Source organism: Molothrus aeneus, chromosome 6 (assembly GCF_037042795.1).
Source record: "Molothrus aeneus isolate 106 chromosome 6, BPBGC_Maene_1.0, whole genome shotgun sequence".
Lineage (NCBI taxonomy): Eukaryota > Metazoa > Chordata > Aves > Passeriformes > Icteridae > Molothrus > Molothrus aeneus.
The window spans coordinates 22,825,828-22,848,942 of record NC_089651.1 but is presented as its reverse complement, the minus strand read 5'-3'; the positions used below and the strand labels follow the sequence as shown (position 1 = coordinate 22,848,942).

The following is a 23,115-nucleotide window of genomic DNA, read 5'->3' as shown; positions in this document are numbered from 1 at the left end:
GCTTTGCATTGATATTCTGCCCTCCTCCCTATCTTGTCTATGCTGGTAGTCATGTTTCCATCCACAGACTATCCATGAAAGTAAGAGCTACAGATCTGAGACAGGCAGGTTGACCTGGAGAGAAAGCTTGCAAAGCACCTGCATTACCCTAGGACAAAGGCCAGGTTTATTTTCTGATGTGTAGGTAACAGGGAATTGTGTTGGAGGAGCTGGGATGGGCTGGGCTGGGCTGGGCTGGGTTGGGCCAGCTGCTCTACCAAGCTCTTGTCTATCCTCATTACCAAGGTAAAGGGTCTCTGACCTTTCCTATCATGGGTAATCACAACATCCAGTGGCAGGGAATCACTGTTTGCAAGCAGTTATTTGCTAAAGGAACAAGTGCTCTGCCTGTGTCAGCTGGCTGCCAGAGAATATCACCACATGCTGCACATTTCACTGCACCATTAGAAATAAAAGCTGCCAGTGAAAGGTGTCACAGATGAAAGCAGGATTTGCAAGTGAACCAAAGGGAAGGAGTGACAAATTGGAAGAATAATTTCTGACCAGGCCACTGGCAACTCTCACCTTGCCATTTCCTCCCTGGTAGACAAAAGTTAGGAGGCTTGGATCAAGAGTTGTAAACAGGCCTCTTGGGCTGCTCAACACAAGTCCTGGAGGAGCATTCCTCTCCCCAAAGGTGTCTGGAGACTGTCCCCAAATGTTCCTTCCCTCCATGTGGGCCAGGCACTTTGATGGGCCTCTATGCCAAGGAGCTTTTGCTGCTGCAAACAGAAAGGCAGGTGATTTTTCCTCTCTACCCACAAAGAGCTATGGAGTTCTATGGATTCTGTGACCCATGCTCACCTTGCCCATCTCCAGTCAGAAACTAAAGGAACAGCAGTTTTTCTATCTTCTTTATCTTTTTACATCTCCTCAAGTTTAAAAAGGAAGGGAGCCTGCCACCTCCCGGGCAGGCAGCAGCTCCAGAGCTTCGCGGCAGCACCCTGAGCAGAGACAATTCAAACCATGACTGGAGAGCTATGAGCCCCTTTTGTGGAGAGATCCCTACTTTATGGTCAGGCAAACAACCATCCAAGGCTGTACAGCTAGCAGGGGGTTTCCAGTTTAATTTTCACTGCTCTGGATGAATGAATCAACTTGATCATAAAATTCCTAAGAAAATACATGAAAACATGAAAACGAAGCCATTTTTCATGCTTCCTAGGTGTGTCTGATCAGTGCCCCTGTGTTGCAACTGTGGGATGCCCTGACCTAGCTTGTGCCATTTCCATGAGGACCACAAGGAAGAGCACCCAGTGCCTGCACCCCTGGTGGCAGTTTGGCAGCAGCTGGGTGGCCCTGGCACAGCTGCCCTCTCCTGCCCGAGCCAGCCTCAGGCTGCATGTGCTGTCAGAGGTAAGGCAAGGGGTAAGTGCTACAGAGGGTGCTGACCAGCCCTCACTGCTACATTCACAGGGTCCACTCTGCTCCACTTGGACCATCTGACTGAAAGGCCCTGTTTTACAGCAAAGGGGCAGTGTCAGGACACAAGGACAGGCCACCACTCGTGTTTTGGGTGGGCTCAATCCCTCCTCAGTCCCACAAGGACAGAGGCAAACACTTCCAAAACCCTGACCAACACCAGCCTAGCTGTTCCTGTGTGGTCTGAAAGTTGAACCAGTCCATAGTGGCTTGGCTGCACACCTCTGCCAGTGCTGGCTGTGAAGTTTTGCTGAAGGCAAAGGGGTTAGCAGGAGGTGAGTGAGACCTAGGTAGAAGTGTGTGTTTTCCTGGGGAAGACAGTGCGTGAACCCTGGCAGTGAAAGTGACTCAAAGAGAGATCAGTTCCAAACATGCTACATCTCCATTGAAAACAAACAAAAAAGTTTAAAAAATAAAATAATATTATATATATATATATATATATATATTTATATAAATGAAAAGCTATTAACTAGCAGCAACGGTTCTAGAGATATCTTAGCACCAAGACCAAGGGCAGGGGGGTAACAGGAGAAAGGAAAGGTTCAGTGTTGCTGATACCACCATCATGTTTCCAAACAACACAGCTTGGCACAAAGCTCATCCCTCTGGGAAGTGAGAACATGTTGGCTTGGACACCTTTTGGATAACACGTCTCACTCCCACGATGGTCTGGTCAGGTTGGTGCTGTCCATGCCACATCAGCAGGGCAAGGCACTAGCATCTGTGGAGTTTTTGCACCTTTTTAGTTTGTGTGGTTTATTTTTGGTTGGTTGGGGTTTTTTTGTGGTTTTTTTTTTTTTCTTCTCTTTTCTAACCTGAAGTGATATTGTGTGGATGGAGCTTGTTTACTTTAAAAGAATAAAACAAAGGAGAGCCCCAAGCCCACAAAACAATCTCTTTGTGATGGAAGGTGCAAGTCCCCCAATTCACATTTCAGCTGGACTCTGCATTCCTTCAAGAAAGGAAGAAATATTTTGCAGGAAGAAGCAGAGCATGCCTTCTTCCTGCTGTCATCAGTCTGCTGTGCTGTGGAACATGTTACCTTGGTCACAAGAGAGTAAGTGAACCTTTGTAGGACATCACACATGATTATAATCCAAGATAATCTTGCATTGATAGCTCCTGCCACCAAAATGCAGCAGGTTTTTCTTTAAGTCATTCCAAACAAAACAAAACAAAACAAAACAAAAGCCCCACAACAATCTAGGATTATAAAGACATGGTATAAATAATGTAAATTAGAATATAATTTTTAAGCCTTTGAATCTCCGCCCAGAGGTGGCTCTCGACTCATTGGCTGTCTAGCTTCCACAGCAGCCCTGGTTTTGAATGAATAGTTGTATATATATATATATATTTATCTCATACAATATAAAAATATAAATGCAAAAATTTCCCCCTGCCTTCTCTATTTTGCTATTTTATAGTCTGCACATGACATCATGTTATAACATATGTATGATAGACTGGTACTATGGTTATCATAAAAGGAGCTGAAAGCCAAGTATTACTCTACAGCCCAAAGGTAGGGAGAACTGAGAAAGAGGCATCACAGTTTAGGGGAGGCATTTGTTTGTAAATCAGAATAAAAACTCAAAATAATGCCCCCAGCCCTCCTCTCCTGTCAGTAATTTTTTGAGTGAAGAAAGCTTCCACTCAACTGAAGAGAACTGGATGGAGCTGGGAGTAACAAAACACACGGGTTGCTCTGTCAGAAATTAGAAATCTGATGGTTGCCAACAAAAGGCTCAAATGGCTCAATAACTGGGCAGAACAATGGAAAGAGAGGCAGAGATTGAAACTGAGGGGAAAACAAACAAACAAACAAACAAACAAACAAATAAAACAAATAAACAATCAACCCCAAAATGAAACAAAACAAAACAAAAACCAACCCAGCAAACTGACAACACACATACAAAGGAAACCGCTGGGAGGATGAGGGTGACAAAGACCCGTTGTCTAGCTTATAGGTTGTTAGGTTTGAACATGTAGAGTATGGCCCCAGCACATGCTTCAAAAGAATGAAATGTTGCCACCTACATTGCAGCTGCCATGGTTGGAGACACCAGTAAATGTCTAAACATTGTCTCAATCTTTAAAATTCTGCTTAGCTTCTATCAGACGCACATCGTCTTAAATTTTCAGTGTGGGTTTTTCCTTAATATAGATAATATATATATTTTATATAATATATCAAAGTTTAGAGTATAGATTAAAAAAATTATCTGATCTGAGGCATTCCTTCCTAAATATCAGGGTAAAACTCAGAGCCGTGGTCCATGCTCTGCAACATCGGCTTCTGGTCAAGAGATGACATCCTGCTCAGCATTTCGGCCGAGAGCGCGTAACTGTTGCCTGACTTCTCCTCGAACCAGCTATCGAGAGCCCTTTTGCAATCGAAGTTGGCAATGGGCGGCCCGTTAACAGCAATCGTCAACAGGTCACTGAGCTGCTCCAGCGTCAGCCGGGAACGGTTGTTCTTGCGCACTCTCTGCAGGGCGGTGCGCCCCTTCTCACAGCAGGCCGAAGAGGTGGGAAGGACTTTGAGGATCTGAACTATTTTATTTAGGAGGGGAAATCTCTGTTTGTATTTACAAATGTGACTGAGCAAGTCTTTAAAACCATTTTTGGTATAATAATCCACCTTGAGTTCTCGCCACTCCATCAGCAGACTCCCTCGGGTGTCCATCCCTTCTCGGCAAACCTCTCTGGAAAATGATGGGACTGTCTCCAGGTGTTCAAATATTTGTACCATATCCTCCTTCCCATAGCTCATGAGCTCATCAGTGCTTCTGGGCCAAGCTGCAAGGTCAAATACCTGACAGGCCTTCACAAATGTCCGGCTGCGGGAATCGAACCTTTGGGCTAGGATCACCTGGGTCTTCTGGCAGATCTTTTCTCTGATCGACTGGAATTTGGCTTCAGCCACCCGTAGATTTTTCACAGCAATGCCATTAAAGCTTTCACGGAAGTTTTCCTCAAACTCCTGCAAGTACTCCCCAGGGGAGTCTGCTAGCCGGCTGATCTCCTGGATGGCCTCCTCTATTTTATCATCCACCTGTGACACAAGAAGGTACTCCCCTTGGAAGACGTAGGCAAGGCGTGAAAGCACAGCGATCACATCCAGCAGGAAGTAGATGAGTTTAATCGACTGGTAGTCCATCAGGAACTGCAGGAGGGCCAAGGCAATGGCAGAAGCATCTGCCCTTTGGGTTTGGCCACTGACATCTTTGAGATGGGCCACAACCTCAAGGTAATCCTTGATGAGAGCGTTGAGCACGTTCTGCTCCCCAATGATCCACTTCACTGCTCGAATGTCCCCCAGGAACTCGGTCTCCTCACACAGAGTGGCAGCAGTGACCCTTAACTCGCACATGAGTCGGGGAGAATAACGATAGAAACTGAGCAGTTGCTTCAAATTGTTTTCGAGCTCCTCCAGACATGGTAGTTCCTTCCCACTAATGGCATCCAAAATTTCCAAGTGGGGCCTATGCACCATAAAGGGAAGACAGAGAAGCCAGGGCAAGGTCTTTCTGATTGTCATGAACAAGTTGGCTCTCAGGCTGGCGGTAATGTTAGCACCATCAACTCCCAAGCCAATAGTTGGCTTCTCATCCTGCAATCGTATTCCCAGGCTGGAAAAAGCCCGATCTAATGCTTGAAGGTAACTGTCTGTTGTAGAAAAGCCAAGTTCCTGAAGAGACAGGAATTCAGTTGCTGGAGGCCCATCACTGCTGGTGTACTGCACATAGACTGCAACTGTATCTGCCAGCAAGTCGTCGCTCTGCCCATCCAGAATGATGCTGAGGAAGGGAGACTGCCGGATGCGCTCAACAAGGTCCTCTCGGAGAGCGCGGGCGATATGGTGAATTAAGATCTGGCAGTCTCCCTCATTCATGTACTGATCCACCACCTTGAGTTCACACTTTCTCAGTAGCTCTGCCAGAGGCCGAAAGTCGTAGTAGGGCCTCCCCTCCAGGGCCAGGTGGTAGGCTGTGTTGAAGAGCAGGGTCATATTTCGGCACATCTCTTCTGTCTTCTCTGGGTGCATCCTGAGCTTGTAAAGCTGCAGGCACTTCTTGTGGAGGTTGCTCTGGCTGTGAAGCTTTATCGTGTGTATCTTGAACTGCTTAGAGCCAATGATGAAGGCTGAAGTCCGAGAAGATTGCACTGTGTACTGCCTACAGACATGGCACCACATCTCATTCAGTGTCGGGGAGTACCGCAGAAACCAAAACTTTTTAAGCCACTCTTGCTTGAACCGCCGTATCCTCCGTCCCGTCGCAGAAGACATTTTAGAAGGCTCATCTGTAGCAGCAATCATATCATTGGAAACTGATTCATCAGCAGAATCCACCTCTTGGTCATCATCCTCCATGATGGTGGGAACTGAGATGATGCTTTCTGAAGCTGTAACAAAAAAGGAAAAAAAGGAAAAAAAGATGGTATTTACAAAGTTGCTGAGCTAGAGAAGCATCCTACTGGTGACAGTAAGAGCACTGCCCAAAGAGCTGGCCACAACCTCTCTTCTCCTGCCCACAATACATTATAGATAGAATTTTAATAATGACTTTGAAAGGAAAAGAAATCAATATCTCTGCATAAGAACTTTGTCTCCAACATGCCACAATGAACAGCAAAAAAGGACACTACATCCTGGCCACTTGAACAACACACTGTGTGACCAAAATATTTCTTTTTACTGAAGGCTCCTGGCCACTTGACAGCATGTTCCTGGAGAAAATGAAATGTATCTTCAAAAAGGCACACATGGTTGTGTTAAGGCAGTGGAGGAAACAAAGAGAGATTTCCAACAAGGGACACAGCAGGACATAATTTCATTCACAAAGAGAGCACATTTCAGCAATACCACAGAGTCATTCATACTTTCTTGGTAGCATGTGAGGCATTGTGGAAGGTCTTCCGCTGAAAGAGAATGCATCAAAAATACAGCAAACAAACTGCAATGGAATGTCTTTTTTATTGGCAGTGCATTATCAATTACAATGGCAACAAATAGAGCAAATTGTCATACAGAGTCTTTCCCAAACAGTTTTCCACTGTACCCACAGCATCAGCTCCTGGCGCACCCAGTCACAAAACCTGACAAAGAGCCTTCCATGGAACTACAGGTTCACCTGAATACTCAGAGCAAAATGCTTTAGATGGGTACACAGCATACAGGCATCTCACTACTCTCCTTAGGCAGGGTTTGGAGAATGCTCTAACTCGGCAAGGCTTACCTGTGGGGTCTGAGAACTCTTGGAGCTCGGGTACCTGGGGCGGTAACACGGGTGCCTCAGGTAACTTCCCAGATCTCAGCATGTCTAACTCAGCCTGCAGCTCCCGGATTTTCTTCTTCAGCCGGATGCAGTTGGGGCAGAAGGATGTGGTGGGGATTTCATGGGAGTTGCCTTGTGCAGAGGCCAGTGACAGCTCAGTTGGGCTGTCTGCTTTAAGTGACAGGGGCTCTTCTTCCTCGTCTTCAAGGATGCTCATCTCCTTGGCTGAGATGAAAGAGGAACTGTGAGGGACCCTCCATTCGCTCTCCCTCTGGTTTCTGCTGAGGCTCAGGGAGCCGTGCTGCATGGCACTGCCACACTGCTCAAAGATGTCTTCAGCCTGGTATTTAGATGCTCTTCTGAGGGGAAGTGGTGTACTTGTTGTTAACTGGTTGTCTTCAAACTTGGCAGATTCCAAAGAAGCCTCCAGGACATCTTTGAAGATGAGGTCAATTTTTTTTTTCTTTGTTTGGGGGTGGGATTCCCCCTCGTCACAGCTGCGCTTGTAGGGGCTCTTCCCCTGCTTTAAGGTAGTGAACTGGAGTGCTCCCCTTGCATCCTCTTGGTTTTCTACATTCTTTTCTGAGTTTTCATTCTGTAACATTTTGTCTCCTAGAATGGAAAATGAGGGGTGGGGATTATCACTGGGAATGGAGCAACATCCCTCAATCTAAAACTCAAACAAAAATGAACAAAAAGGCAGACTGAATCCCTGCAGGTCTGCGTATTATGTTACAAGCCAGGGAACTGACACAACTCAGTGGAAACCAAGGCTTGCAAGAGGAGAAGCCCCGCTAATGGGCATGTCTGCAAAAACAGAGACAGTCCTGGGTAACCACAGCAGAGTAGAACCCACACACTTCAAAGAGAAGAGAAACTACAGGCAGCTTGTTTAACCTAAAGGTACAACCAACCTGCGTTGGAAGAGGACTATGAAGTGAATGACTGATCATGGTGGAAACTATACCCAGAGCCTAAGTGCTATTTTGGCTGGCTGGAAGTCCTGTGCCTGTTTTGACTTGGTAAAAGGTATCAAGCGTACAGCAGTGCAGTGAGAGATTTACACCATTTCATGACAACCCCAGTGTCTGTGCACGCCATGGCACAAAGTTTGCAAGCCCCTTTACTCTTGTTCAGTTTGGAGGCTGCTCCAGAAATGCAAAGGTAAAGGAGTAAAAACAACTTGCACACTTAAAACCTAAGGTACACATTGTCAACTGAGCTACAACGGGTGAATGCCCTCCAAGGATGGGACATCTAGCTTGTCCTGGTGGAGTCTGAGAGCATGACCATTCAGTAATTGAAAAAAAAATATTAAAAGTAACCTCATATAAATTATTAATTGCTTAAAATAAAGGGAATAGCCAGATTTCCTTACCTGGAAATTCAAAAGACGATAGGTTTGGCTCAATTTCCATCACTCTTCTATCTTGTAAATAACTTCAAGCATTGATGGCTTCCCAAACAAGACGCTGCTTTATGCTGATTTTTGGTTTTGTTTGCTTAAAGTGTATTCATGCTTTCATAAGAGTTATGGAGCAAAAGCTACCATTCCCTCTCTAAGGAGAGCAATGCTAAGAATGCAGAAAAGATGCAAGACTCGAAACAGTTAGAGTAAGGCACTGTAAAAAGGGCTGGCCTGAATGGATGGGATTTTGCACTGGGTTTGGATGCTGGCTGGGAAACCCAGACAGTTCTTTAGGGAATCCATAACAACAGATCTCATTTTCAACACATTGATGAGAATTCCTATGGACAAACTTTCACTCTCTCTCTTAGTATTTCCCCTGTTATGGACCATAGCAACTACTATGAGAGCTAGTGATTTAGAGAACTGGTTCTTCTTTCTTGGTGATTTTTTTCCCCAACCAGCCAAGTGCTTCAGCCCTATGGAAAAGTTAGAAATCACAAGATGATCCCTCACATTACTGGTCTCAACTCCAATGATGAGGTGGCTCAGAAACCATCAGCAGAAGCAAAACCCAGGAACCATGTTATTTTTCTGTGAGTTCGTAAAGTGTGCCACTTCCTTTGACAGACTCATCTGCAGGGATTTGAAATCTTTTAAATAGAAAGTGACTCAGCAGATTTTTGTGCTGCTTTCTGACCACTTCCCAGTGCCCTCCCAATGGAGGCTTCGATGTCTCTTGCAAGTCTAGCAATGGCTCAGGTGATGCTCCGTTTTAACATCTCTGTGCCCCTTCTGTGAATGCAGGCTGAGCCCAGCTTGCAGCAGGATGAGCTCACCAAGATGTCAGGGGGTTTCTGGAACGGTCTCCGTAGCCACATGAGTTTCTACCTGAAGGTGCATGAGGCTGTGGCAGATTCTGGAGAGTCCTGATTCAGATCTTCACCACACTCGTAGCACAGAGCAGGCTGTGAGCTACCATTTCAGCTCCCACAAACCATGACACCACGACAATCCAGGACTAAAGGCATGTCTGCATGGCAGGGCAATAGCTCGTAGCCTTGGTGCCCCTGTAGAGCAGCTGCTCCAAGGGCACAGACTGTCTCTTGCTGTACTTTCAGAAAGCACTAAGCCATCTGGATAACTAATATGTGCATGTTACTGCAGCAAAATCACTGCAGCCTGTACCTAATCACTCACTGGTGTTCATTACATAAAAAGCAAATTCATACCAATGTTAATTCAGAAGTGGGAATTGCCCAAGTACAGCCACCACGATGTAACACTGCAAGTGCATAACAACCCTAAGGTGATAGAGATAATCAGCTTTTTCAGGACAACTTGTCCACCCCATGACTGAAGAGGAGACACCTTTTACCAAGTCAAGGCAGCAACAGCAGCTGTGTAATAATATACTCAGGAATCATAATTACAAATTATATTTAGTGTGGCTGCCCCTCTGAGGCCCTGCCATTCTGCATCTAGCTAGGAAAGAAATGTTCCTAATTAACTTCAGGTATCAGCATTGTACAGATGAACAGATGCATTAAGAATTTTTGCTTTCCTCTAAAGCTTCCTATATTGCTCACAATACGTGGGCCCAAAGGACTGCTGGGTTTGTTTCAACATTGCTACTCTTTAGACAAGATAACAATTTTTATCCAAGGAAGAATCAGTCTGACAAGTACAAAGCCTCCTGTACGTTGTACACACATTCTAAGGTTGTGAGACTAAGGAGCTGATGTCGCGCTGATCCCAAATTATCTTTCTGAAGAAAGAGGAGATAAATTAAATGAGGAAAATGGACACACCAAGGAAATCTCATTCATATGGACACAAAACCAGCCAGAGCTCCCTCAAACAGGCTGCTCACAGGAGCCAGAGAGAGCAGCATGTTCAGAGGAAAAACCTAACTCTGTCTTGTAGGATCATCAGCTTGGCAATCTTCGGGCCAAAAAGTCTTGTGACAAGTGCTCTGTGATCCCTGGGCATTGCATCAGGCCCTTCCAGCACACACACACACAGCATGGCACAACACAACACATGACGTGACACATCACAGCACAAATCTTTCTTTCATGATCTCCATGACTGTGGGTATCTTACTCTACTTGTACACCCATCCATCTGTGCCAGGCAGAGCTGGGGGCTCTCACCCGGAGGCGTTCTGCTTCTAGAAATGCAGCTCTCCTCACACAGCCTCTGGAAAACCTACTTCACCCACCACACTTGGCCCAGCTGTGGGGCAGCCTGAGGGGATCAGGAGAGAGGATGGAAAGGGAAAGGACTCACCACTTGTGCAATTTCTGTTCATGGTTTCCTGGGACATACTGTGCAACCGCTTCATGTAATCCTCACTGTACCAGACCCGCAGCTTCTCCCCAGGGTGGATGTCACGGCAGGCACGGAAGTAAATCCTCTCGCTGTGCTGAAAGGCCATCAGGTTCTGCTCCCTCTCCTCCCGGGAGATGATGACGTATCTGAGGGCAAGGGGACAAGGCAGGTGTGAAGCACAAACTTCTCTCCTGTGCCCCCCCTTGCATCAGAATGACAACCAGGAAGAAGCCAGAATGACCTTTGGAGAGAGACATCAACACAGCCAGGCTGGAAAGCATGGAGTTATAAGCAATGGTGTGCAAACGAGCATGGACACCCAGGGAACACTAAACCAGTGGGGCTGGTTTTTGCTGGGGAAGGGATGACACAAATGCACATCCAGTCTGCAGGGATGTCTGCCAGCAAGGGTGACAGACTCTACCAGTCAGAAATATCTTTGACTAGTGATGGAAACAAGGACTTCTGGACTCCTACCATCACTTCACGTCCCAGGGCTCCCTCCCTTGTTCTCAGGAATACCTGGAATACAGAAGGATTCCTCTGCCTGCCTGCTTCCCAAAAACACTGCCTTCCTTTTTTAGTTGGTAACAGATTTGCTTGCTTCTGTCCTTTCAGGCAAGCAGAATTAAGATTCTAAGGACAGAAACATGGATACCTAATGGGCATGGGAGTATGTGCTGGTTGTCCAAGGACATACAGTATTGGAAGGTTTCGCACTTCAGAGTTCAGCAGGGTGCGACATAAAAAACCAATTCAGCTCTGCCAGTGGAAACCCCAACACCACATTGTGGGGATCTCCTGGCAGTGCTGACAAAAAGATCACTTTCAGGGCATGGGATTTATTTTCCTGATTTAAAACAGCTTCATCTCAGCTCAGCAAAAATGTATTTATTCCTACTCCAAGCAACTGCCCCTCTGTGCAATTTGCTAAGACAACAATTTATCACTAAGGTCATATTACTTGCTCTCACACTCCTCATATTCCTGCTACAGGACATGAAAAAGGCTTGGTAATACTGGTTCCAGTTGCCACCAGCATGAGCTCACAACAGCTACCCAGGAAAGAGGCCTCATCACAGCATGTGTAGACCCCAAATCAGACATGAACAGCTCATAGCTAAAACTTATTTTTCTCTTATGCCATTTGCCTCTTTTGCTCAGCACACCCTGCTGCAGCAACCTCAGCAAAGGCAAGGAGGCTGCAGGGGAGCATATGGCTCCTCTGACATCTGCTGCAATTAGTCCTTGCCTGAGTTCCCTAATGTATATACAGGTATTTCTTTGGCTTAAGAAATCTGTCAAATGTTCTGAATATTCTACCTTCTCTAGCCATGTGAATGCATAGATAAAGACACAAGTCCACTTGCACGTGATCTCACTAACCCACACATATAAGGTCACAAACTTGGTGAAACTTCCCACAAAACGCAGAAAACAAGTCTGCAGGGGGAGTGTCTCAGACTGCCTGAGGCTCTGGTTTTAATGTTAAGCAACTGTGCATGTGCCTGCAAGCAGTTGTATTTTTCCTAATGTCTGCTACCTAGGATTCTCTGCCATCTTCTGTAATTATTTAAACAGCAGACTGGTAGTGCCAACACTGGCTTTTCTTAACCTTTATTTACTTCTGATCACAAAACAAAGGAACTTTTGAAGTACTAGTTTGTGTATTTGAGAAGGAAGAGAGACCTGGACCAGTGGGGTGGGAAGGAGGTCCTGCAACAGCACACAGCTGTCAGGCTATTGCTTTTGTGTGTTAGCTATCACTACTCAAAAGGTGTACGCGTGCCTTCAGCCAGCCATGAGAACCACAACCCTTGAGACAGACCAATGTGCTGATGCCTTGCAGCACAGGAGATCCTAGAGGACGCTCTCTCCAGTCCAAGCAAAATGTCAGGATGCTTCCTAGCACCAGCTAAGGAGAGACCCTGCTTTGCATCCCACCATCCACAACAGATCAGGCTGCCCCTGTGAAGATTTACTAACCTAAAGTCACTCAGAGATTCTTAATATAACATACATGACCTTTATGTCCACAGCCAGTGGCACCAAGGAATTCATGCAGCAATGGCAGGATGGTCTTGTGCATTTTCAGTAAAATATATTTGACAGTGAGATGTAGAAAATACTTTGAATGGGAAGTTAACTATTCCCACCAGGGCTCACTTTTATTATGAAGTATTTTGTTAAGCAGGAGCTTTTTCTGTTCACTGTTCTCCTTCTGCTTCTACAGCCCTCCATGTTTCTGCCCAAGTATCCTTCAGTTCTGTTGCCTGCATCCTGTGGCTCTGGCCACCTGCTGGAGCAGCAAGGGGCTGGGAGGAGAGTGCAGGCAGGAGGGCACGAGCTGCAGCACTGCTGCAACACTGCAGCAAATGCTGCCTGGCTGCTCATCCAGCCTCCTGCAGCCACTAGCACAGCCACTCTCATCAGAAGCCCCCAACAGAGTTCTGGGATAATCCAGTCACAAACATGTTTCTTCTCAGCTGCACCCAGCTAGCAAGTGGTTTACATTCCTAGTGAGGAAGCTTTCCATCTGCGATACTTCCCTGAGGTAAGGTAAATGGGATGAGATCATCCACACAGAAGACACAGTTTTGAATCAGTGCTGCCCAGCCCCAGGCTCCAGTTTCTCCAGAGGCACAAAAGACACAGGTTACAAAGGACTGCATAAACCCTACATTCCAGCTGTTGGTCTGAGACACTTAGTGCCACCGCACACCACAGCTGAGAGGCAGATACTTTCCAAGCATGGAGAAAATCATTCCACAAAAGTGCAGCCAGCTTGGTGACCCAGGGGCACAAACCACTTGCTGAGGAGAGACTGCATGATCAGCCTTCACTGACATACATCCCAAGGCCAAAGTGCTCACATCCTGAAAAACCCAGCCCTTCCTGCAAAGGCTGCATAGTGTCCAGTCCCCTTCCCAATGCCAAATATTCCATTTGGATTGAAGCAAGGAGGCTACCTTGGTTTGGACACCCAGGACAGGCATGGTTAGGCTGACCCAAGCACTGCATACTGATGGGCAAGGCCCTGCTTGCAGAGCAGGTTTCCCAAGGGAGGATCCTGTGATCCTGAGAGGAGGAGCAGTCATACTGCTCCTTCAGCAAACCCAGACATCCTCAGCTGCACGTGGTCCTGCAGAGAGGCATTGCCACCAGTCACAAATCCATTATTTCATGTCCTGGCTAGTCCTTGGGACAGGCCAGCCTCCAGAATACCACAGTTCCTGACCAGGCTACTCAGGACCAAACATAGCACCAACTGAGACCACTTCTGACCCATCTGCAGCTATTGGGGCTGGCATCACCCCCACAGCTGTCAGAGGCACAGCTCCTTGCTCTGCAGGACCACCTTTCCCACAGGCTCTCTAGATAGCAGCAAATAAAAATCATTGTTTCATTTTTACTAAGGCCCAGCCCACTCAGGACACCAAATTCCCAAGTTTTGGGATGGGAAGTGAGCATGCCCAGAAAAAATGTCATTATTTTTCTGCAGCTGGGATCATTCCTCCCCAGGAGGGAACAGAGCCTCCGGTGAGGATCCAAAGAGATGGTGAGGATGGAGGAGACCTCTGCAGCTGGAGGAAGGCTCAGGCTTCTCCCCTTTTCCTCTCCACTATAGCCCTGAACTTGCCTCATGGCTTCCTGCTGCCACTCCATAGCCACTGGCCTTTCCCAAACTGACTCTGGACACAGAGTGAGGGCAGGAGATCCCATGCAAGACAGCAGCCACCAGCCCAGGCTGATGCCATGGGATGCCATACCTGTAAACCCTGCCTCTGTGCTCTGATGCCAAGTGTCTCCAGGAGAGCCACACCTGTGACAAGCTAGTTACCAGCTCAGGCAAAAATTGTAGAGAGAAACAAACGACTCAACAGCAGCTGTGTTAAAAGTGTTATATATTTATTGCATTCTTAATAAAAATACTTTTAAAGAGAGATTTTTTTCAGCATGTACAAGACATGGAGATACGAGGGTTGAGCACAGTAGTTTGCTTTGACAAAGACACTTACTTCAACAGCCAGTAAACATGATAGGTGCAGGAAGAAGTATCCTTTGCGAGCCAGTACAGAAAAGCCACTCCACCGAGGGGTCTACACAGGGCAGGAGACATGTCCCCAGATCTGGCCAATCTGTAATAGTCCACAGAGGAAACTAGGGGAGACATCAGGCAGTTTATAGTAAAAAGTCCTTTCTCCTGACCAGTACCCAGCCTTTGGGGATTTGCATTAAGGGCACCAGGATGCTCTCTGTAAATACATCTGTGTGGTCAAACTGATGGCAGCAATAATGTTAACTCCCTCCAGTGCTCAGCACCTGCAGAAGTCTCCTCCTTTGCAGACCTGAGGGTTCCCAGAAGGGATCCCCCTCGACAACATCAAAGGAGCTAATCTTACCGCTATACCCATGGGAGAGCATCAGTAGAGAACAAATATTATAAAAATATAAAATACTAATATTAATATATAGCAGCAGCACTATATTGACTCAGAAAGCCTTTAAAACATATCACCCTTTCAGCTCTCTCTGATTCATAAATTAGATCCACTTCTGTCAGATTTCCCAACCTGCCCTTCATCTGAAGAGAGGCTGTGACTTTTGCAAAATACGAATGTTTCAAAAGAAGTAAAAGGACATCCTCAGTGGAAGGTGAGCAAGTTCTGCCCTGGTTTGGCACCAGCACTAAAGGGAATGTCCTTTGCAGGAAACCAGTTGGGTCATTCCTCAGGAATGAGGCTTTTTTCCTTGCCAGACCACTACTTCCTTGAGCAATCTTTTATTGCACCACTAAAAATAAATTACTTGAAGTAGAATTACGGAACATCTTAAAAGAAAAAAAAAAAAAGGAAAAGCATGTAATGAATGCCTGACACAGCAGATATACAATGGACTTTTCAGGAAAGACGCTAGTGCACTATACTTTGAAAGGAGGCCAGACAGGCTAAAGATGGCCCTTGAAGACCACACAAAACAAGGCATCCTTCTGCTACACCGCGCTGCCTATGTTCAATTCCACAGAAGTTTCTGTAACTTTTCTGCCAAGTCTGTAGCTCAGCCATGGCATGATGATGATGCACACTCATGTTAACTGGAATAGTGTTCTGCAACCAACCTCCAAATACAGTAGAAGAGCCTGGAGAGCACGGTGTGCTGTGTGTTTAACACCTTGACCCTTTTCCCTGCTGAAGCTTATCAGGATAATGGTCTGGGTTTTTCCAGACATGGGGGCAGCATGCTAGATGCAGAGGTGAAAATTAAGGAGAAAACAGACATATTATAAAAGAGCTACCACATACATGATCACTACCTGAAGTGACACTATTAAAGCCTAGTTCCAGAATCAGTGTTTTATATGGGAACCTCACACAGCTCTAGAGCAATTCAAATGTTGTAACACAGTTCTTTCTTGCATGTATATGGGGGAAAAAAGCAGTATAAAATCAACATGTTTAAGATTTTAACCTATGTAGCTGTGAATTTAGACTGTAAACTCTTCATGACTGGAAAACACAGTACAGATCCCACCCTAAATAAAACTAAGTGCAAAGTAACTGTACTGAAGCTGACAGAATTACAGTAAAACAAAACCAAACTGGCTTGATGTAAGTAGCAGGCCTTACGTCTTTTCTGGTTTCTGTTCAGTCTCCCACATTTTGAAGAGGTGAGGTCTTTCAAAACTGAAGATTTGACAACATTCAAGACAATAATATGATACAATTATATTTAAATGTTGTCATATGATGAAATAATTGTATCTTAACTGCAATTGTGAAAGGTAGGGGTTTCAGACTGGAGCAAACAAAAGTTGAACTCTTTAACACAAGTGCATGTGGCACTGCAGGATCCTTGCAAAGGCCTACGTCTTTGCAACCCTTTTCAGCAGTATAAAACCCCATGGTGCTCAGATCTGTCCTCAGAATCACGCCTTCTTCCTTTCCCTGCACAAGCTCTGCTTTTACACTCCTCTTCCCAAAGCTGTGTATAAGTCACAGTCAGCCCCGAGACAGGCCACTATTGCTGAATGAAAGATAAAAGCAATGATCAATAAGAGTTTTTAATCGCCGTAAGTCTGTATTTCTGCACATACTGCATATACTAATATTGAGGAAGATAATGAAAATGCAGTAGTAGGATAAATTTGTGAGTTGATTACAAAGGGATCTCTGTAGCATGCTGTTTCAGTAAAAAATATTTCACAGGCATGGGAAGATATCCAGATAATGATTTCTATTGCATCTCTTAGTTTATACAGCATTTAAAGCATGGGGAAGACAGTGAAAACTCTTAATCTCTATGAACCCAAAGATGTCCTACATTCCAAGCTCTACAGTATCTGAGATTCCTCTTTGCCATTGCAGAGGGCCAGTCCTGCAATTAGCTGCCATATTCATACTGCTCTGTTAGCCAGCAGGGGGGATGGATGGGTTGGGTCAGCTGTTGACCCTCTCCACAGAATACTGATACACATGGGAAGCCATGTGAACATGCAGCAGCTCAGGAAGGGACATCCTTCTTTACTTTATGTGAAACAGACTAAAAATGATGTTTTCTTTTTCGTGACCTGCTGGCCTGTGCAGGAGCGAGTTTTAGAGAGTTTTGGTTAGACTCTGCACTGGGGGGCTGTTTAGAGCAAGCTGCTTGCAGACAGGACCCTGGCATGGCATTAGGATCTCGTATCCTCTGGAAAGCCCGGACCCCATCACGTATTTCTGTCAGTGTCTGACACATCTGGCCGACCAGGCTGGTGAGGTCAGCCACACTCTGGCTGACAGCATGCATGCTATGTGCCATGTCCCTGTGAATGGCGACCAGCTCCTGGCAGAACTGCCTGAACAGGTCTGTTTGCTGTGCATGGGAATGGAGAAGCTGGCGGTCGAAGCTGGCGAGGGGCGGGCTCCTTGTGCGGGGGTGCGGGGGTCTGCAGGCCGAGGTGGCGCGTGGGGATGGACAGTGCAGGTCCTGCCTTTGGCTGGCAGCTTCCAAGGGCTCTGATGAGGAAGAGGAGCGAAGGAAGGAGGGCCTGGAGAACGGACTGACACCTGCACCAGCCCTTGTCAGCGAAGAGGAGTGGTGTTCCTGAGAAGTGCCTGGCATCTCTTCATCTTCATCAGCTTAAACAGAAGAGGAAGCATGAATTATTAATGTGAAATCCCTCTCAACACTGGCTTCTGTTTCAGGGTATCTCAAAGAACATGGAAAAAGGGTCTTCCCCTCCCCCCAGCCTGCCAGTTCAGACAAGCCTGTAGCTTCTGATGCATAACTCAACATGCAATGTTAGCATCTGTGTGACAAGCTTAGCCGTGAGAAACCTGAGAGTGGGTGAACCCAAGCTATTGTGGTATTCTGTACAGAGCACTGTTCACTACTAGAATATGAATCCATTTCAGACAGTAGCAATGACTTCTCTTCCCCAAACCCATAGGTAGGTAGCACGAATATTTTGGAGGGACACAGACTTCGCATGTAAAAATCCTGCTCCCCCATCACTTCTTACATCCTCTGCACTAAGAAGACTGTAGATGTTGTATTTGCTTCACTCAAAGTGTGTTCTGCAAAGCCACTACGTGGCTTGGCATTGCTAAGACAACGAGGCAATCAGACAAAGCAGCAAAAGACTTTTTATGTTAATCAGGCAAATACACTTGATGCAAAATCAAAACTAAAGCAAAATGCCACAGGAAAACTATAACCAGTCTGATAAATATCTAGTGACGTGCCAGTTCACAGGTACAGGCATGTGAAGAGTAAGAAGAGACAAGGTTTCACCTGGTGAAACTGCCCACTATTTCCTTGTATAACCTGTATTCTTTTTACCCCTGAAATAGTGCAACTGGCTTCCAAGACAGATGCAAAGAATGACCAAGTCCCACCTTGTCAGTTCTGGAAGATTTTGTTCTTGCTTTCCCACTAACAATTTCAGATATAGGATTAGACCTAGTGTGGTAGGACAGTGCCACCCATGAGGTATCAGTGGACTCACTTCCCAAGAAGCTATCATCTCTTTCTCTCCTTTGTATCCCTAAAAGCTCACAAAGAAGAAGCCGCACCGCCACAAAAGCAAACTGTGTGCAAAATTATGGAAAGGACCTGCACAAAGCAGCTTGTGGTTTAGCACTGGAAGGTGTCTGAGAATTGTGGTGTAAGATTAACTTCAAAAGCAGGGCCAGCAGTTTCTTTAGAACCAGTGAAGAAGGAGTCATTATTGTCTACCTTTTTCACAGTGTTCATGCTGATCCTTCAGACCACTACAGAGAAATCATTAGTGGCCCAATCTCAGCAATGAACACCAGTGATCACTGAGACCCCCAAAACTCTCCTGGAAGTGATCCACAGGCAACAGGCAGATGCCTTTCAGTTTGGTAGCATTGCTGTTTTATCAAGGTGAAGATATGCTAATCCTTTACAAGCACTTTTTCCACAGACTGGAGGCAGTCATACTTCAACTACAGATTCTCCCTCACTTGTAGGATTAATTCATACTTATAATCTATTATGTACTCTCAGATGACAGTACGGAAAAGATTAGACAAACACATAAAGATGACCTTAACTTAGAAACAATCCATCTCAATGCTCCACAACCACCAGAGCAGAAAACAACCACAGAAGAAGGACAGACAACCCAGCCATCTCACACAACATACAGTGCTCTTCTGGTGTCAAACTGAGATATGCAAGCATGAGACAAAGAGGTGTTAAGGCAGTGATACTTACAGCTCGTTGTCAGGCTGTCAACCACATCCAGATCCGCTCTCCTGCGGCGGCCGTGCCTCTGGTGGGAGGAATGCAGCGCCGACTGGATGGCTCTCCCATGGGCGGTCAGGACGATGGCTGAGGGCTGCCCCACACTGCTGGGGCTGGAGAGGGACCTCTGCATGAGTGCCAGTTTGTCCTTGGTCCTTCTCTTCATGTCGTCCCATCTGTGTTTAATGTCTTTTACAGACCTGGGGACCTGGCTGACTGATGTGATCTGCCTGGCTATACCTTCCCAGATCTTGTCCCTGTCAGCATGGGATAGACGCATTGTCTCCCTCCCAAACAGCATGGCTTCATTTCGGGTCACCTCAGTGACCAGAATGTCCAGTTCTTCCTTGGAAAACTTGGGCTTCCTCTTTCGTTCAGCCATGTTCCTTGGGTTGAACATCCCGCAAAGCATAATTGGGTAAAAGGAAATCAGCGCAAAGCAACCCCCTGCATCCAACCACTTGGCCAGTGCAGTACTGGGGCAGAGGAGCTTGGTGGGATCCAGCTCCCCCAACCCACAACAACCTCTCACCAGGAAAAGGAAGCTGTTTTGTTTTTAGAAGGCAATTTTCAAGCTTAAGAAAAAAAAATACCAAGCAACACTAGTGTGAAGGAGCCTTCTCAGCTTTAAAGTTAAAATCAAATTTTACACATCATCTGATGCTCTGACTTATGCATAAGATTTTCAGTTCAGCCTCACATCACTTGCCACATTTTGTGCACAGAAAAAAAACGTGAGAACTTGCAATTAGAGCGGTGAATTAGCTTCTAATGTGACACTGCTTGAAACTTAAGAGAAAATTTAGAGGCCTGAAACATATCTTATTGTTCTGGCATAACATGCAATAGAAATTTTTACATCACCTTCTCTGTTACAACTTGCAGGATATCATGAAAAGGCTACATCAAATTGGATTTTTTTTGCGGTATGTAGGACTTTTGACTAGACTGGTGGGCAATTTCTGCAACTTGCTTTCCCTAAGGAAAAATCTCTTTTTTCAGCACTGGGGTACTCTATATCCAGCATTTGTCTGCTTCACAGGAAGCTCTTGTTTCACCCAGAAATGGCTGCCATTTCCCATTGTTCTCAAAAGGAATGAGGCCACCCACTCAATTTTCCTGGCTAGGCTTTCTGTCACTGCCACCAACACGAGCCTGCGTCCAGTTTCTGGTGCTTCAGATGAACAACTTGTAGCCTCAGCCCACTGAGAAAAAGAGGCAGCTATCCTGAGAACAAGCAGTTTTGTCCAAAGGAGATTTATGTTAATTTCTCCAGCCACAGTCAAAGAAAACTACAAAATAAACAAAACATTAGTCCTAACTATGTTTTGTTATTGGGAAAAAAAAAAAAAAAGAAGGCAGTAGATCTATTCAATAAGGAAAGAGAAAACAGACTGTCTGAACCTACAGAAAGGTGCTGACCCATGGCATTCTAGTTCCTTCCTAGTCTTTAATTCCTGTAATTGTTGTTTAATCAATCTCACTGACACTGCAGCCTGCGATCAGGGCAAGTGTCAGTTTGGTTAAAGCTGGAAAACCAGTGGGAGAAGCTGCTCAAATCCAGGCAACATCAGGGAGAGAGCTGGGACGTAAGTGCACAGAGGCATTTCACAGGAACAAACATAAATGAATGCTTGAGATACTCTCTTGGTGAAGTTTCGTTTATAGAGAGAAAGAAAGAGTATTTAGAGAAGATGGGAATGAAATGATGGAGAGCCAGCAAAGCACTTGTTATCCTGAATCTCAAAAAACCCCAACAGAAATCTCGCCAAACTTAAAAGGAAAAATGAGTTCTCCCAGCTGAACACAAGAAGAAGGAAAAAGGCTACATGTAATATTGACCAAGGGGATATTTGCAGTTTGACTTTTATGGCATTCAGCAAAACTGGGCTTGGTGTATGCCCTCATCAGGTAAGCATGACTGCACAGTATCATCAGTGCCTCCATGAGGTGGCAACAAACCTCCACTGACAAGCTGCTCTGGTGAAAAAGTGTAACAGTATTCTGCAAAGTGCTCTGGGTAGGGGTGAGCTTGCAGAACAGAACAGCACTCTCTGGAGACAGAGGGTCACAAAACCTGGTGCCCCCTCTTTTCTGCCAAACTCACAGCTGCTGCCACCAGCAAAGCTGCCCCAATGGGGAATTAGAGCCCTGTTTGTTTTCCCCAGACAGGATATCCCACCAAGTGCACTTAGCACAGCTTACAGTAGGCCTGGATATTCAGATTTTAGTGTTTCCACTCATATGCTCTGGCACAACTTGGGTCAAAACAGTCTTACTTACATATTCCAATAGCAAACTTGCCACACATCGAGTCATGAGCTCTGGCCAGTTTTAATCACAAATTCAATTAACCTTAGGTTCCTAAGAGGCACATCAACCTCCTCCTAATAAAAATGCAGACAGTGTTACTGTCAGAGGGATCCTTTTCTCCTCTAGCATGCCGTATGTCCCTAGACGCAGTCACTGATATCTACAAGTACCTCTCTGGTGATGCCATGAGGGTTTCAGCAAGCTCCAGAGCAGCCCCAGCTGTGAGGTTGTGAATTCACACCTCAGCCCAGGTTAATCTGAAAGTGCAAGACACACTGAACAGTAGGCACTTTAAGATTACCCCACAAATATATCAATCAACTCCACTTTTCTTGGCCTCTAAGAAACAAGCACGTAATTTTTCCCAGGGCTTTGTGAGGATCACAGCCCTGCAGTAATTTAGGATTCCTTCGCTCTGCATAAATTTGACTCTGTAATAGATAAGAACATTTGCTCCACTTGCTGCAAGGTAGCAGAAATCAGTTTATGATGTTCAACAAAATGATGTTCATAGGCTGGTGGCTTTTACTCACCCTGAACACAAGGGCAGTCACAGTAACCCTGCCTGTCGTTTAAATGCTTATGTTTAAAAGGTCCTGTAAAGTTGAAACAGCAGCTCTGTACTAAATAGATCTACTAGTCAAAGTCGGTCTTGCTTTGGGCAGGCTACTGGAACACTTGACCAGAGCTCCCTTCCAAGCTATATTATTATATGAAAATCAAATCAGAGATGCCTCCATTACAAGGAGATACAGGAAGATTCAGTTTCTATCCTACATCTGGTTCTGGGCCAAGTGATACATACACAGAAAGATGGACTTTCCTGGACTTTCTGAATTACTTCTGGTTTTTTATCAGATCCATTATTTTTAGAGGACACCAGCAACTGAGTAAGAGAATTTCCTCAGAAGCTACCAGGAAAATGGATGGTCCTCTGCAACCCTTCAGAATCCCCAAGAACTGCCATCAGCAGCAATTTACGGTTTGTGTCCAAGACAGCATTTATTTTGCTTGCTGCAATCCACAGTAAACAGCCACCAGAAAAAAAAAAAAAAAAAAAAAAAAAGAGGAAGATGTTTGCATATGTTGGAGGTTCCTGTAGTATTGCAAACAGCAGGGCTTTACTCTGGATAGAGATGAAGGGTGCATTAGCCATGTGCCAGCAGCCAGCTTAGGAGAACACGCTCCCAGCATCAGGAGTGTGTCTTGACTAACTCCTAACTGATGAGGGAAAGGGCAAGAGGATGTTACCATTGCCATGCCATCTGCTGCACTTGTTACTCCTTCCTCCCTGTCATCCACTGCCTTGGGTAAACAGGCACTTGAAATTAAACCAGCAAGTGCTGCAGTGTATATATTGTCCTCAGGTAACATGAAAATGGACTCAAGTGTGGTATATAAACAACAGAAACAATAGCCAGATCTACAAGAAGAGAGAGGAGTCAGCCCAAGCTGCCCTCCCAATGCCATACCCACCTACCCAGCAGGTGAATAGATCTGCTTTGCAAAGCACTCCATCTGTGAGTGATAGCAAAGAGCACCATCTGAAAAACAAAAAGA

At 45.6% G+C, this 23,115-nt stretch overlaps 1 protein-coding gene across 2 annotated transcripts in view; it reads right to left on the bottom strand.

The window, feature by feature from the left end:
• Nucleotides 1-2,870: 2,870 nt before the first annotated feature.
• The window catches only part of PRDM11 (PR/SET domain 11), a 42,186-nt gene continuing 21,941 nt past the window's right edge, over nt 2,871-23,115 (bottom strand). Inside the window, exons 6-8 of one of the 2 annotated variants that reach the window (XM_066552603.1) lie at nt 10,450-10,637; nt 6,711-7,361; nt 2,871-5,877 (exon numbers count right to left, since the gene is read on the bottom strand). In XM_066552603.1, the coding sequence (XP_066408700.1) occupies nt 3,713-5,877; nt 6,711-7,361; nt 10,450-10,637 (3,004 nt within the window). In that variant the 3' untranslated portion in view covers nt 2,871-3,712. Of the gene's footprint in view, nt 5,878-6,710; nt 7,362-10,449; nt 10,638-14,513; nt 17,610-19,212; nt 19,629-23,115 lie in introns of those variants that run through there. The other variant, XM_066552602.1, reaches the window with a different exon arrangement.